Source organism: Scheffersomyces xylosifermentans (assembly GCF_036884685.1).
Source record: "Scheffersomyces xylosifermentans strain CBS 12540 chromosome Unknown RJT20scaffold_1, whole genome shotgun sequence".
In the NCBI taxonomy this organism is placed as follows: domain Eukaryota; kingdom Fungi; phylum Ascomycota; class Pichiomycetes; order Serinales; family Debaryomycetaceae; genus Scheffersomyces; species Scheffersomyces xylosifermentans.
Genome location: NW_027042939.1, coordinates 1057869 through 1070669, shown reverse-complemented (window position 1 = coordinate 1070669; position 12801 = coordinate 1057869). Strand labels below are relative to the sequence as shown.

The 12801-nt window shown below is 40.5% G+C and overlaps 4 protein-coding genes across 4 annotated transcripts; 1 reads left to right on the top strand and 3 right to left on the bottom strand. All coding sequences in view use genetic code 12, as the record gives it.

The window, feature by feature from the left end:
• Position 1: 1 nt before the first annotated feature.
• On the bottom strand, positions 2-2634 carry CDC4 (SCF ubiquitin ligase complex subunit). The gene has a single exon (XM_064915673.1). The coding sequence runs from the start codon at positions 2510-2512 to the stop codon at positions 125-127; it is 2388 nt and encodes a 795-aa protein (XP_064776934.1). The 5' UTR covers positions 2513-2634; the 3' UTR covers positions 2-124.
• Positions 2635-4873: 2239 nt separating this feature from the next.
• Positions 4874-8242, bottom strand: CDC60 (leucine--tRNA ligase). The gene has a single exon (XM_064916101.1). The coding sequence runs from the start codon at positions 8211-8213 to the stop codon at positions 4932-4934; it is 3282 nt and encodes a 1093-aa protein (XP_064776933.1). The 5' UTR covers positions 8214-8242; the 3' UTR covers positions 4874-4931.
• A 318-nt stretch (positions 8243-8560) lies between these two features.
• On the bottom strand, positions 8561-11602 carry RJT20DRAFT_123987 (U6 snRNP complex subunit). The gene has a single exon (XM_064916100.1). The coding sequence runs from the start codon at positions 11498-11500 to the stop codon at positions 8708-8710; it is 2793 nt and encodes a 930-aa protein (XP_064776932.1). The 5' UTR covers positions 11501-11602; the 3' UTR covers positions 8561-8707.
• Positions 11603-11846: 244 nt separating this feature from the next.
• Positions 11847-12773, top strand: RJT20DRAFT_123985 (uncharacterized protein). Its single transcript, XM_064916099.1, has one exon. The coding sequence runs from the start codon at positions 11867-11869 to the stop codon at positions 12617-12619; it is 753 nt and encodes a 250-aa protein (XP_064776931.1). The 5' UTR covers positions 11847-11866; the 3' UTR covers positions 12620-12773.
• Positions 12774-12801: the final 28 nt, after the last annotated feature.

Sequence of the window (12801 nt, the reverse complement as noted above, 5' to 3'; positions counted from 1 at the left end):
TGTAGCATAAACATAAACTTGGTTTATCTTCTTTTGTATATTTGAAAAGGATAATTACAGATGACAAAATTACCATAGAACGAACCATGGCTAGAAATAAAATACCGATCAAACATAAACCTATCTATAACTCCTCTATCCTTTGTGCTCTCTTCTTCGGAGGTTCACTGAAATCAAGAATCTCGATGAATGTCTCGCTTTCCACCTCATTGCGCAACCTTTGAACAGCAGCAACGCAGCGCTTGTAGTCGATCCTCACTTGCCAAATGGCACCTGTGACATCAGTAAGCAAGTCTCTTGCGTACTTGCCTTTCTTTGCGTCCCAGAGCTTTAACAAGGTTTGGGATCCACTTACCACTCTGAGGCCATCATGCTCAAAACAAGTAATAGCTGTTGAGTGTCCTTCGAGTTTGCTAAAGCATTTTCCACTCTTTGGGTCCCAAACACGCAAGGATGCATCAGCTGCAGCAGATACTAAGAGACCATCAGTTAAATCAAGTAATCCTACCAAAGACGAGTGTCCTTCTAGAGTATTCAAGAGCTTACCAGTTTCAAAATTCCACACCTTGATGGTGGAGTCCAAGGAACCTGAAAAGCATGTTTTTGTTTTGAAGTCTAATGCTGTTGAGTATACTTTATCCTGGTGATCAGTTAAAATATGCTTACAGTTGCCATTATCCATCAAGTCCCACACTCTAACAGTGGAGTCGTAAGAACCAGAAATGATGATGTTTCCGTATGCAGAAACTGAGCGCACTGATCCCGTATGGCCAGATAGAACTGCTACTAAATATGGGTTTTCGATTTCGTTGGAGTCGAATGGCTTTTTATCAATATCTTGATCATCGTCACTGTTAGAAGGGAGCTTCCATACGTGGATGTTGTGGTCTCTCGATCCAGTGACTATCAAAGGGAAATGGGGAAAGATTATGTCGTCTCCGTTCACATCCTTCCCTATTACGGTTGGATGCATTATGTCTAAGCATCTAATGGTTGAACTATGTCCTCTGAATATATGTGTGCACTTGCCAGTCTTGATATTCCATACACGTACACTCCTATCAGTAGCACCTGTAACAAGTGTATTTCCGGTGTACTTCATGGCCCATACACCTCCTTCATGACCTTGGAGTTCACGGAGTAATTTCCCGGTTTGGGTAGAATAGATAAATATAGTTTTGTCATCAACAGTAGTCACTATGTTATCGTCATCGTGCTGCAAACAAGTCACGACTTTGCTTCCATCTCCTGTCACAGGAACACTTCTTCTGATAGGTTCGTATTTCGGATCAAGCCATCTGTTTACTATAATACAACGCTTTTTGTAGAGGACTTGTGCCACATTAACATCGCAAGTGCCGTCACTCCACTCTTCAAGTAGCTTCTCTGGGTTTGCTAGTTCTTCTTGTATAACTTTATTGTCAGTAATTAACTTGTCACGCTTTAAAAGGTTGACCCATATGCTAGTATCGTTTATGATTTTAGCCCAGTTCTTGCAGACACATGCTAACGTGAGTAAAGTTTTGTGATCCAAGCAAGACAATATCTTAAGCGATATTTCCAAAGGAAGATTGCTGATTAAGTCACGGCGTAAGTTGTCCTGAATCAAAGCTCCAAGTGTGGATAATGACGAACGGTTGACCTTTTGCAAGAGTTTGAAAATAAGATGGTTCTGATTGCGCTCATTGAAATATCCAGAAAGGTTCACCATCATATCGAGAAGTTCTCCTTGAGTGGTAGGTACCGACATCAACTGGTTCTCTATGGGGTCGAATGTTGGTAATTTGGCGACTTCGGAGTATGAATCTTGGACAGGTGAAGCACTTGGTGAAGGAAGAGGTAACTGTTGTGGTTGTTCTTCTTCAAAATCAGAGATCGGGGTATGTGAAGGTGAGTTGATGGCATTTGGTGTTCTTGGTCGTTGGTGGGAAATATTACTTGTGTTAGTGGAGCCGATGGTGGATGCTGGGATGCTATTATTGTAGTTGACATTGTGAACAGCTAGACTATTATGGTTGTGTCTATCAGGAGTGAAAGGAACCACTACGTTATTATTGCCAGAACCAACAGCGCTCATAATAGGAGTCACTGCAGCATCTGTCATCAGCGTTGATTTAGTCAACCTCCTCTTTGGAGGGTGAACAAGGCCATTTTCTCTTCCTGACGACACAGTGGGTATAGTATTACCACCATGGCCAGAGACTTGACTATTAGAGTCGGTATCAGATATGACCATGTCATCGGCTGACTCTGTACTATCTCTTTCGTAGAGCTCTTCACTTTCAAGTTCACCTCCGTTACGGAAACGCTTCCTACTCTCACGGGATGAGTTTGAGTCAGTAGAAGGTTGGAGGGAAAGCTTCTGGTATTGCTTCTGCAACCATACGTCGGCTAGTTTACCGTTTGAGTTGAACAAGCGATAGTCATACTTGGCCACCGCTCCGCGGAGCGGGAATAGAGGCGGAAGGTTGGATGTATCTGTAGGGTCGTTATTGGCGTCGAGGCTGGACATGACTAAAATTTGAATCTTTGGTTGAGTCTGCAACGAATAATCACAGGCCTAGGAGCAGGTACCAGGAACACCAAGAGAACAGTGGAAAAGGAACGAAATGACGTAAACCAAACACACGACGTTGGTTTGGCGGATGAACTGTGCTATATGTGGCAGATTTCTCGGTAATCAGAGCACTTTTGGTGGAGATATCAGTGTATTGGTAGCAATAGCTTGACTCAACACAAACAATCCAGAAAAGACACTACAGGGAGAGATAAAGCCTATTTGGAATGGGATTTTCGGCGGGAAAAGGTTGTGGGGGTAATTTTTGCGTGTTGCTGCGATGATGAAGTTTGCCTAACGATGATTTTAACCTGGCGACAGTATTTATTGGTGGAGATGTAGATAAGCATACACCCGTGTAAGTAAAGTTTGCACTGGCAGTTTGCAGTGTTGAAAGAGGGAGTGCCCCTTCCGAATTGGGAGAGAAAAATCGAAGAAGTGCGGTGACACAGTTTTGTAGGAGAGTGAGAGGGAGAGAGGTTGAGGAAGTGAGGGAAGGAGACGGCTAGTGAGGGAGCGGTGAGGGAGAGAAATGGCTAGTGAGAGAGGAGCGAGATGGCTAGTGAGGGAGACTAGTGAGGAGACTGGTGAGGGAGACTAGTGAAGCGAGATTACATTAAAGATATGTGTGTATATATACGTACATGAATTTATATATATAAGAAATGTTATATATATATATACGAAATTTAGAGATATGGTAAGGATCAGTGATTTTTAATGTAGTTATAGACAAGAGGGTAATTGTGTTAGTTCATTTCTTTATGAGAGTTAGAAAAGTTACAGCAAGGGAAAAAGACGTAAGACATATAGGGCTAGACATTCATTGTATGTTATCATAGAATTCATAAATCTCTCTATTGGAAAATGGTAGATTCTTCTAGCTCCATCCTCAGACATACATTTACATGTACATGGGACAAAAAAAAAGACATTTGCAGACTACAGAATGACAGTGTGTAGTGTGTCAGTACTTGGCTTGTAAATGGGTGCGATTCATAGTAGAGATCCATAATAGCGATCCATTCGAGATATACACATGGAAATCTCCGAATAAAAGGTTCAAGTTTTCAACTGCTACAAAATTCCCGTTCCCGTTCCCGTTCCCGGTTTATCACTTCCATATGATAATAGCAGCAAAACCACCCGGTTTGACTCCTCTTTGGCAGCCCTGAACTCCCAGCAGCTTCGTATTGATGACTAGGACAAAATAACCATTTGGGTGCAATGCCGCTTTTAGACTGCTAAAAAAGACGGACAAAACAATGCAAGTGCTGAATTAGGTAAAAATCCCATCTCCTCCGAAGACGAGAATCATGGAGGGGAGGAAACGTTGTGAAGAGGTTACACTGGCAGTTGTCAGCAAGAAGACTATCAATAGAAAGGGAAAAAAATCGCCAATAAGGAATGACCATGAGAAAGCTGGAGAAAGGGTAGAAATATTGTCTTACATTTATATATATATATATGACTACTATATACTATAGTTGCTCACTACCGATTACAACGAAGATATGTAACGAACATAAAAAAAAAGGTCGTCACGACGTCCAAGACATGAGATATATGAACTGCATACCCAGATAACTTCAAGATCTCCTGTCTCCTTCCTAACTACCAACCTGACTCCCTTCACTATTTCAAAACTAGAGCATCTCATCTACTACAAAATTCAATGTCACATCAATAATTTGGGTGCAACCTTCGACATACCCATTTCCATTGCCATAACTGCAGATTATGGTACCCTGTTCCATGTCCATTTTGTGTTACGAACCACTTAAGGTAACAGTGACACGAAAAAATGATGACACTTTCACAAGCTCCTTTCGAATAAGCTAATTTCCTCTCGTCATAATGAAAATATAGAACAATACCTTTGTACAACATCCAAATATAGCCAGAGTATGAATTGTATTCCTAAAGCAGAAAGCGGTTACGTATAAATCGTATTGTCCCAGTCTCTATTAACAATCGAGGCGTCAAATTGCGGCTGCGAAAAACCGCGGCTACAAAATAATTAACTGTGATCTTTTCGATTCTGTCATGGCTGTCAGGTTGACATATTTGCAGCCATCGATAACACTTACTGACGAACTGGAATTATGTAACCTTGCAATATGTTTTCAAGTGCAACAGTTCAGATCACAAGATTCATTTTTTGGTTGACTCACGAGTGGGGTTTATTCAAAAAGTTGGTGCTGACTAGTCACTATTGCTATGAAAATAAGCTGATTCTAAACTCTCAATGAATGGAGTATATTCAAATGCCGAAATAAACCCTAAATTATACTGCATTTCTACGATACCTCTTATATATACAATTCGATGTTTATTACGTCTCCTGGTCATTCTATACAAACAAATGTAGGCTCTAAATGTTGTTGATTAAGATACCTGGTTCACCTGGAACAGCAGAGTCCACGATCTTACCAGTAACAGTAACCTCAACTGGCTCGCCAGTAATGACGTTAGTACCAGTCTTAGCTCCGTTGTCGAAAGAGATAATCTCCACTTCCTCCACCTTGATCGAGTAAGTGGCCTTCTTGATGTTGGCAATGACAGACTTAAGAATATCAGTCTCAACAAATGTCAACTTTCTGTTGAAAACTGTTTGAGGGTCTTCAAAAGTTAATCTCTGCTTCAAGAGGGAAATAAATGGCATAGCACGCTTCATGTCCTTACCGACCTTCTCTCTAATGAGCTTGCTATCATCTAACGATTGCTTCTCAAATAATTCTCTAGCAAGCTCAATGTAGTTGTCTTGCCACTCTGGGAAAGATTTTGACACAAAGATAGTCAATTTTGCTGGCTTGGTGACATCAACTTCAGATGGCTTACCTCCCTTCTTCTTCTTCAAGACATTAGCCTCAGACTCACGAATAGATCTGGCCAAGTCTTTAACATATTGTAAGGCATCGAGAACTGGCTTAGAAATTGGCTTCGAAGCTCTTGGGAACTTGGTATTATGAACTGTACCCTTGTTACCTAAGAGTTCAACGTAGATGTACTCGGCAAAGTGAGGAGCGATAGGAGCTAATAATAAAGCTTGTGTTTCAATGTACTTAAAGATTAAATTTTTGTGCATACCAATATTGGTGGAGACAGAGTCTCTGTAGTAGTCTCTAGCAGTTTGGAAATCAAATAAACCGGTCTTCAAAGCAGCTTTGTAGTTGGTGTTAGAGTACTGTTCGTACGTTTGTTCGATTAAACTGTTCATCTCATTTTCAAAGGCGTCGTCGTAGAAAGAGTCTGCTGGACCAGTTCTCAAGGAATCTTGAGTCTTGATAATTTCCTCACACCATTCCTTCAAGGTAGTCATACGCAAAATAGCAGCATTGGCATTGGACTCATCAAAGTTGGCATCCTCAACGGTGTCACCAGCATCAGCCAATGCAATTCTGGATGCATCAGCACCAAACTTCTCAACAATCTGTTCTAACGTCATGAAGTTACCTGTAGACTTAGACATCTTGGCGTTGTTCAACATTAAGTGACCGTTGGCTCTAATACCTCTTGGCCACAACTTCTTAGGGAACAAGGCGACGTGAGTGTAAATGAAGAAGGTTAAATGGTTAGGAATCAAATCCTTACCCGAAATTCTAACATCGAGAGGGTAGAAATATTCAAACTCTCTTCTCATTTCCTTCAATTGCTCGATTGGAATATCGGTCTTGATGTTTTCACGACGACTGAAGATGAAATCGAAAACCTCATCGGTCATTTGTTCTGGCTTAATGTCGAACTTACCAGCAACCTTACCGTAGTAGTCAGAGTGAAGGAAACGATCAATTGTGTAGTAGGCCATGTAAATGGTGGAGTCAGACAAAGACTCAACCAAGTACTTTTCGTCCCAAGGTAATCTAGTACCCAAACCAAAGTTTCTAGTAACAGCCCAATTCTTTAACCAATCTAAAACGGCTTCAAAACCATGTCTGGTCTCCTTGGCGTATGTTTGCATACTCTCTAAACAGTCTAAAGCTTGAGCCTTCCACGAGTCTTCACCGTAATCAATGTACCATTGGTCTTCTAAGGAAACAATACATTCATCTCCAGATCTGGAAATAACAACACCTTCTGGTTCATTGTAGACAAATGCTTCGCCAGAAGCTACTAAGTCAGCTCTAACCTTAGGCTTAGCGACTTCGACCTTGTCGCCAACGTATTTACCGATGGCCATAGTACCGTTGTAGTAACCTTCCTTGTATGCGAGCTCCTTAGCTTGGGCCAATTGGACGGAATCCTTTGGAGACTGGATCTTTAACTCGTTGACCAAGAATTCGGCACATTTGTCACCGTACTTTTCAGTCTTGACAACTGGAACAATTTCGGTTTGCACCCACTCTTTCTGAATGTTGTAGTATTCTGGCTTGTTGTACAAGTCTCTGGTAGTGACAAAATCATCTGGGGAATCAGATGGGACACAAGTAACGACACCAGTACCTTTTGTAGCCAAAACAGTTTCCATAGGTAAAACACGGAGTTCCTTGTTAACAGCTAATGGGGCAAGGATCTTAGATCCAATTAAAGCACCACCATTAATGACAGCTTCGGCCTTGTAGTATCCTCTCTTTGGAGTGATCTTCTGGTAAGACATGTTCTTGAAAGCTCTTTCAGTAGTGATGTAGTATTCATTGTTTCCAGCATCGAATACACCGTAGTCAATCTTTGGAGATACGAAACAACAGGTTTGACCGTACATGGTCTCTGGTCTCAAAGTGGCAGCTACAAGGTAAACCTTTTTGCTTTTGAAGTCAAAGTTGTGTTCAGCAAAGACTTTCTGGGCCTCTTCAGCAAATTCAGTAACTTCAATCTTAATACCAGTGTACTCTTGAGGGTTGACACCTTCACCAGATTGTCTGTCGTGGTCCAAACAAGCTTGACCATCCTTCTCAGAGTAGATAGTGTATCTCTCACCGAACTTAATCTTACCAACATCTCTTAATCTGTTGATCTGCCATCTGACGAAAGCATCGTAGTATAAGTTGGCATCGGTGGTAACCATGGAACGTCTCCAGTCCACTCTACCACCAAAGGCAGTGACATCTTTTTGCACTAAAGCTGGGAAGAACTTGATCCAATAGTCTGTGTTGGCAAACTTGGCCACTTCCTCTTTGGAAATACCGAGTTGCAACATGATTTCGAATTGGTACTTTCCTCTTCCTTGTTTGGCTACAGCCTTGGACTTCTTGGCCTTGAACTTAGTAACATCCTCGCTCTTGGCAGCTTCTTTCTTTGGCTCTTCTTCCTCCTCGTCTTCTGCTGGAGCGCCAGAGAAATCTTCACCGAATTGCTCAATTTCTCTCTTGATCTTGTCAGCAGCGGCCTTAATTGGCATACCAGTACAGTGGAAACCCAATGGGAAAAGAGCTCTCTTACCATTCATTCTCTCGAAACCAGTAGCAAACTCGACCTTAGACAACGTAAACGAGTGTCCAGCATGGAGAACACCGTTCATGTATGGGTAAGCCATGGTAGCGAAGAACTTTGGGTGCTTCTGTCTCAACTCTTCCGCATCGTCAGTAGGATCTTCTTCGAAGGTTGGTGCATCGACCTCAAATAACTTCTCCTCGGCCCAGATTTTCTGGTACTTTTTTTCAATTTCAATTAACGCATCTCTACGTGCGGTATTCTCGAACTTGACTGGGGCACTCATGTTGGAGAATTCGACAAATAGCTACTACTTCATCTACAATTTCAATAAACGTCAATCACTCTTTTGACATTTTTCAACCTTTCCAAATTTTTTCGCTGGTCGTGCGCGCACTCAACTCTTCAATCAGTCATCGTTAACTATGGGAGGTCTGGTGATAAGTGAGAATGGGTGCAAAATGTTGAGAGGGTGGGTATATGATGTGGTAGTTGGGGTAGGGTGGAGAATGGAGTGAGATTATGGTCTTTGTTTTTGGTTGTGTACTTGTAGAGGATGGGATGGAAAAGCTTTTGTTTAAAGAGAATGTGTGGGAAATGGACCTAACTAAGATGTGAGATGCTGAATGCTGAATGCTGTATACTGTGTCGTGTATTAAATGAGTGTGAGCTAGTCTATATGTAGTAACTATTTTTACCACTGTATCTTGTTTTCTCTTCCTTTCACATAAGAAAGTCCAAAAGAAGTTTCAGCTTTTTCTATTGTTTTAACTCTGCTGCCTATTTCCTCTTTCTTCTCTGCAAAGAAGGTGGCACCATCACTTTGGGCTTCAGTCTTGTTCCTTGGGCCGCACTATGTGATCCTGTGGAACCGACTAGGTGTAAAATATCTGCTTTGGAGCTCAATTTTAATTCCCTGCTTGCTAAAGTGAGCTTCAACAGCGCCATCAAAGCATTTCCAGCATCTGAAGGTTTCTCAAACTCAACTAATGCAGCGTTGTGTTCGGGAAATGTCTCTACCATGGTTACTACACCGACATTCTCATTGAAGAATGCTTTTATCTGATCTGTAGTTAACGAATTGTCAACATTGCTGACACCAATTGTGAGCATGTCATTAAACTTTTGAACTCGAGTTTTGGAATTGGTATGACCATAAGTCACGGCAATGTGTCTGTCGTGGAAAAGTTTATCATCCAACTTTAGGGCCCTCTGAGCTCCTTCAGCCCCTGCAAAATTGATATAGGCTAGTCCCGAGTTCTTCTGATCTGCAAAACTGGGAGTGAACTGTGGAATGATAACATTGGATATCTCACCACATTTCATGAAGAATTCAATGATCTCATTCTTATCAGCTTTAAATGGCAAGTTCTTGACTCGAACGTTTAGGGCCGGCCTGTCCCGCTCTTGAAAAGTTCTTTCTTCGGTGTTTGAGATTGCAACTTTTATAGTATATTCTTTCCCCGAAAGTTCGTCAGTTAAGACCTTGCCGTCATAAACAATAATCGCCTGCTTTGCCGAGTCAGGATTTGAATACTCTACGTAGCAGAATCTCCTTGCGTGGTTTGATTTCTGTGATGGGAAACGGACACTAAGAACAGTTCCAATTTTAGTGAACATATCTTTGAGGGACTCTTGACTCAAGCTTGGAGGGTAATTGTTAACAAACACGATACATTTCTCTAGTCTCTGGACTTCTATTGTCAGATCATGAAACTTTTTCTTATCCTTTGTGAGTGCTGACAACACTTCCTGTTCATTAGAAAATTCTATAGTAGCAATGGAATTTCTCCCTTCAGTTGAAAGTATTATATCCCTAATTTCCCCACATTCCTTAAATAGCTGTACTATCTCCGCATCGTTTGCATTACCAATATTTGATACTTTAACGCTGAATTTTTCTCTTGATCGAGATGGTTGAATCTTAGAAATTGAAAAACTATCATCAAGCTTCCTCTTCTTAGATGGGGTTTCTTCTGGATGTGCTGCTTCATGCTGGGAGCTATCTTCTACAACGTTAACCTCTTCCTCAACTTTAGATGCTATATCTCGTATGGCCTTGTTGCATTCAAGAACTGCTTTTTTGTAATCTGCCGCTGAGCCGTAAACCTCTTCGAATCGTAACCATTCTTCCATTAGCCTTTCTGGCCAGTCCATTGTCTCAGCTTCTAAAATAGCATTATGAAAATATTGAGTAATATCGTTCACTGAATAGTTCCTGCTTCTGAAGTAACTTATGGCATATAGCCAGATATCGCATTGGCTGCCAAAATAAACAATCAACATTTCCACAATTTCGTCAGCCCGCTTAAATTCCTTTAGTTCTGTGAGAATTGACACTGCTAGTTTCTCCACGGAGTGAAATACATCATTGTTCTCTTTGATAGCGAAAGTTACATATCTGTGGATAACTTCAAGTAGAGGTTTTCCGGCGTCTCCACTTGATTTAAACCGGAAATTCAACTCCGCTAATGCAATTTTTTTCCATTCGTCATAGTTCTCTTGTAAATTTAAAACACTCAATCTCCTTATTATGTGAGCAAACTTGGTCTCTCCTTCGTCATCCTCGGAACAATTTCTTATATACTCAGCGTAACTGGCTGGTGAACTTGGGAATGTTCTTATAAATTTCTCGAGAATGTCTGAAATCATCAAGTTTACTGTCCATTCAAAAGACTCATCATCTATTTCCTTTCTTTGGAAATCATAGAGTATATATATGTATGTCATCCAAAATGGGATCCATTGTGGAGAGTCTGCTGGTGCACGAGAGAACACCTGAGACACAGAAGCCAACCCTTTCACGTCTTTGACGTACTTGGCAACTGTTTCGAGATATTGTGACCATGCTCTTAATTTATCAGGCTCTTGAGCTAACAAGTTTTCGAGTTCCTCGTAATATCTTTGCATTTTTTTGGATGCTGAATATATTCCATTAGCTTTCGACATTAGCTGTGAATATTCCTCTTCTTTATACCTTGAAACGAATGCAGACAACTCAGAAAAGGAATCGTCAAGTTTCAAGTGAGGTGTGCTTATCCTCTTTATATGAAGTGAATTAAGCATTTGAAAAACGCTTTCACTTGCTGTCTGGTCGTACTCATCTTGGAGATATCCTAGCACTATGTTCCATATTAAATGTACATCAGGGTAGCTGTGAGATGTGTCTTTCAAAGCACGACTAAATAGGCCAGGTAATTCTTCGGCAGGAATAATTTCACTGCCAGATTTTACCTTATCAATTGCAAATGAAAGTATTTTCTCCCAATATAATACTGTAGGATAATCTTCTACCATTAAAGAATAAAACCGGAACAATTCCAAATCCTTTTGGGAGCCATCTGGTATTTTGTCGATAGCAAGTTTCCAAAGCGTCACATTTTGTTCTGAAAGTACGAAATTTCGTTGCTTTTCAACAATTGCCTCTATTAGATCTGTGGGACTTTCATCTCTTTCAAATAGTAAATCTATCAAAGCATTATGGAGTTCTTCTTTGTAAGGGCATTCAATCACTTTCCTTTGTGCATTCTCTACAATTGTATCTTTTTGCTCCAACACATCATTCACGTTCATTCTATTAGATAATACGACTCCTATCCAAGAGAAGTACTACTGTCTATGAAATAGTAACAAATGATAATAAAAACATTCATTCATTCATTCATTCATTGATCATCTCTTAGCTGAAGCACTAAGAATTCAATCTCGGATTTCAACTCCGGACTCTGTTACTTCAAGATCATCATCAAAGTCACATGATGAACCATCCCCGAACTTTAATTTCCGGGGAAGCACATCTCTTTCATTCTTTCCATGGTAGCGCCGCGTCTAGTTACAGTGCTCGTAACCAGATGCTTATACAATTTTTTTATATTGTGATGTAGTAGAGTTAAGTAATAGTTTCGACTTGTCACTATAGTAGGGATATTCTTAGGACATATGAATGCTAGTGTATATTTGAAGTCCTATGGATGGAAGGAAGGAGAGGCGCTCCAGGAGGGTGGCCTTAGAAAACCCATTTTGGTGAAACATAAGAAGGATACGAAAGGCTTGGGCCATGGTACTAATGATGCTGATATGTGGTGGGAAAAGCTTTTCGACGGCCAGTTGAAGAGTATGGAAGTGAGCAGTTCTTCGTCAGGAGTTACTATTCTGAGAAATGAAGCTAAAGTAGAAGATCATATGAGAAAAGAAACTTCAGCTCTTTATAGAATGTTTGTGAAGGGAGTAGGATTACAAGGAACAGTAGGAAAGACCAGTCATACTAAGACCACTGATCATATTGATAGAGATGAAGTAGCCAATGCCATTGACAAAGCATTTGGAACTATAGTAAACAAGGATAAGAAAGACAAGAAAGACAGTAAATCAAAGGAAAAGAAGGAAAAGAAGGAAAAGAGAGTAAAAGATTCGAAAGTGAAGAAAGAAGAGACCAAATCCAAGAAATCTTCGAAGAACGAAGACAAGTTAGGAAAGAAAGAGAAGAAAGATACGACATCAAAACTGAAAGACAAGAAGGATAAACTGGAAAACATTGTAAAAGTGAAATCCATTAAGAAGAAATCTTCGTCTAAAGAATTGTCTAATAAAAAGACCAAAGACACCAAAATTTCAGATAAAAAGTCAAAGAAAAGAAAGTCAGACGACACCACCGACTCTACGGATTCTTCTAAGAAGAGGAAACGCTCTTAAACTCATTCATAGCCCAGCATTTGCATACCATATACGGTCACCATATTGTATACTAGCCTTCCATAGATAATAGATATAAGCCTATTTCGGTTTTGTGTAATTTATGATTTTAAGTCTCTTATTACCAAATACGAACACTCTTAAAAGATGAAGACATGTTTTATTATAGGCATTGAAACAGT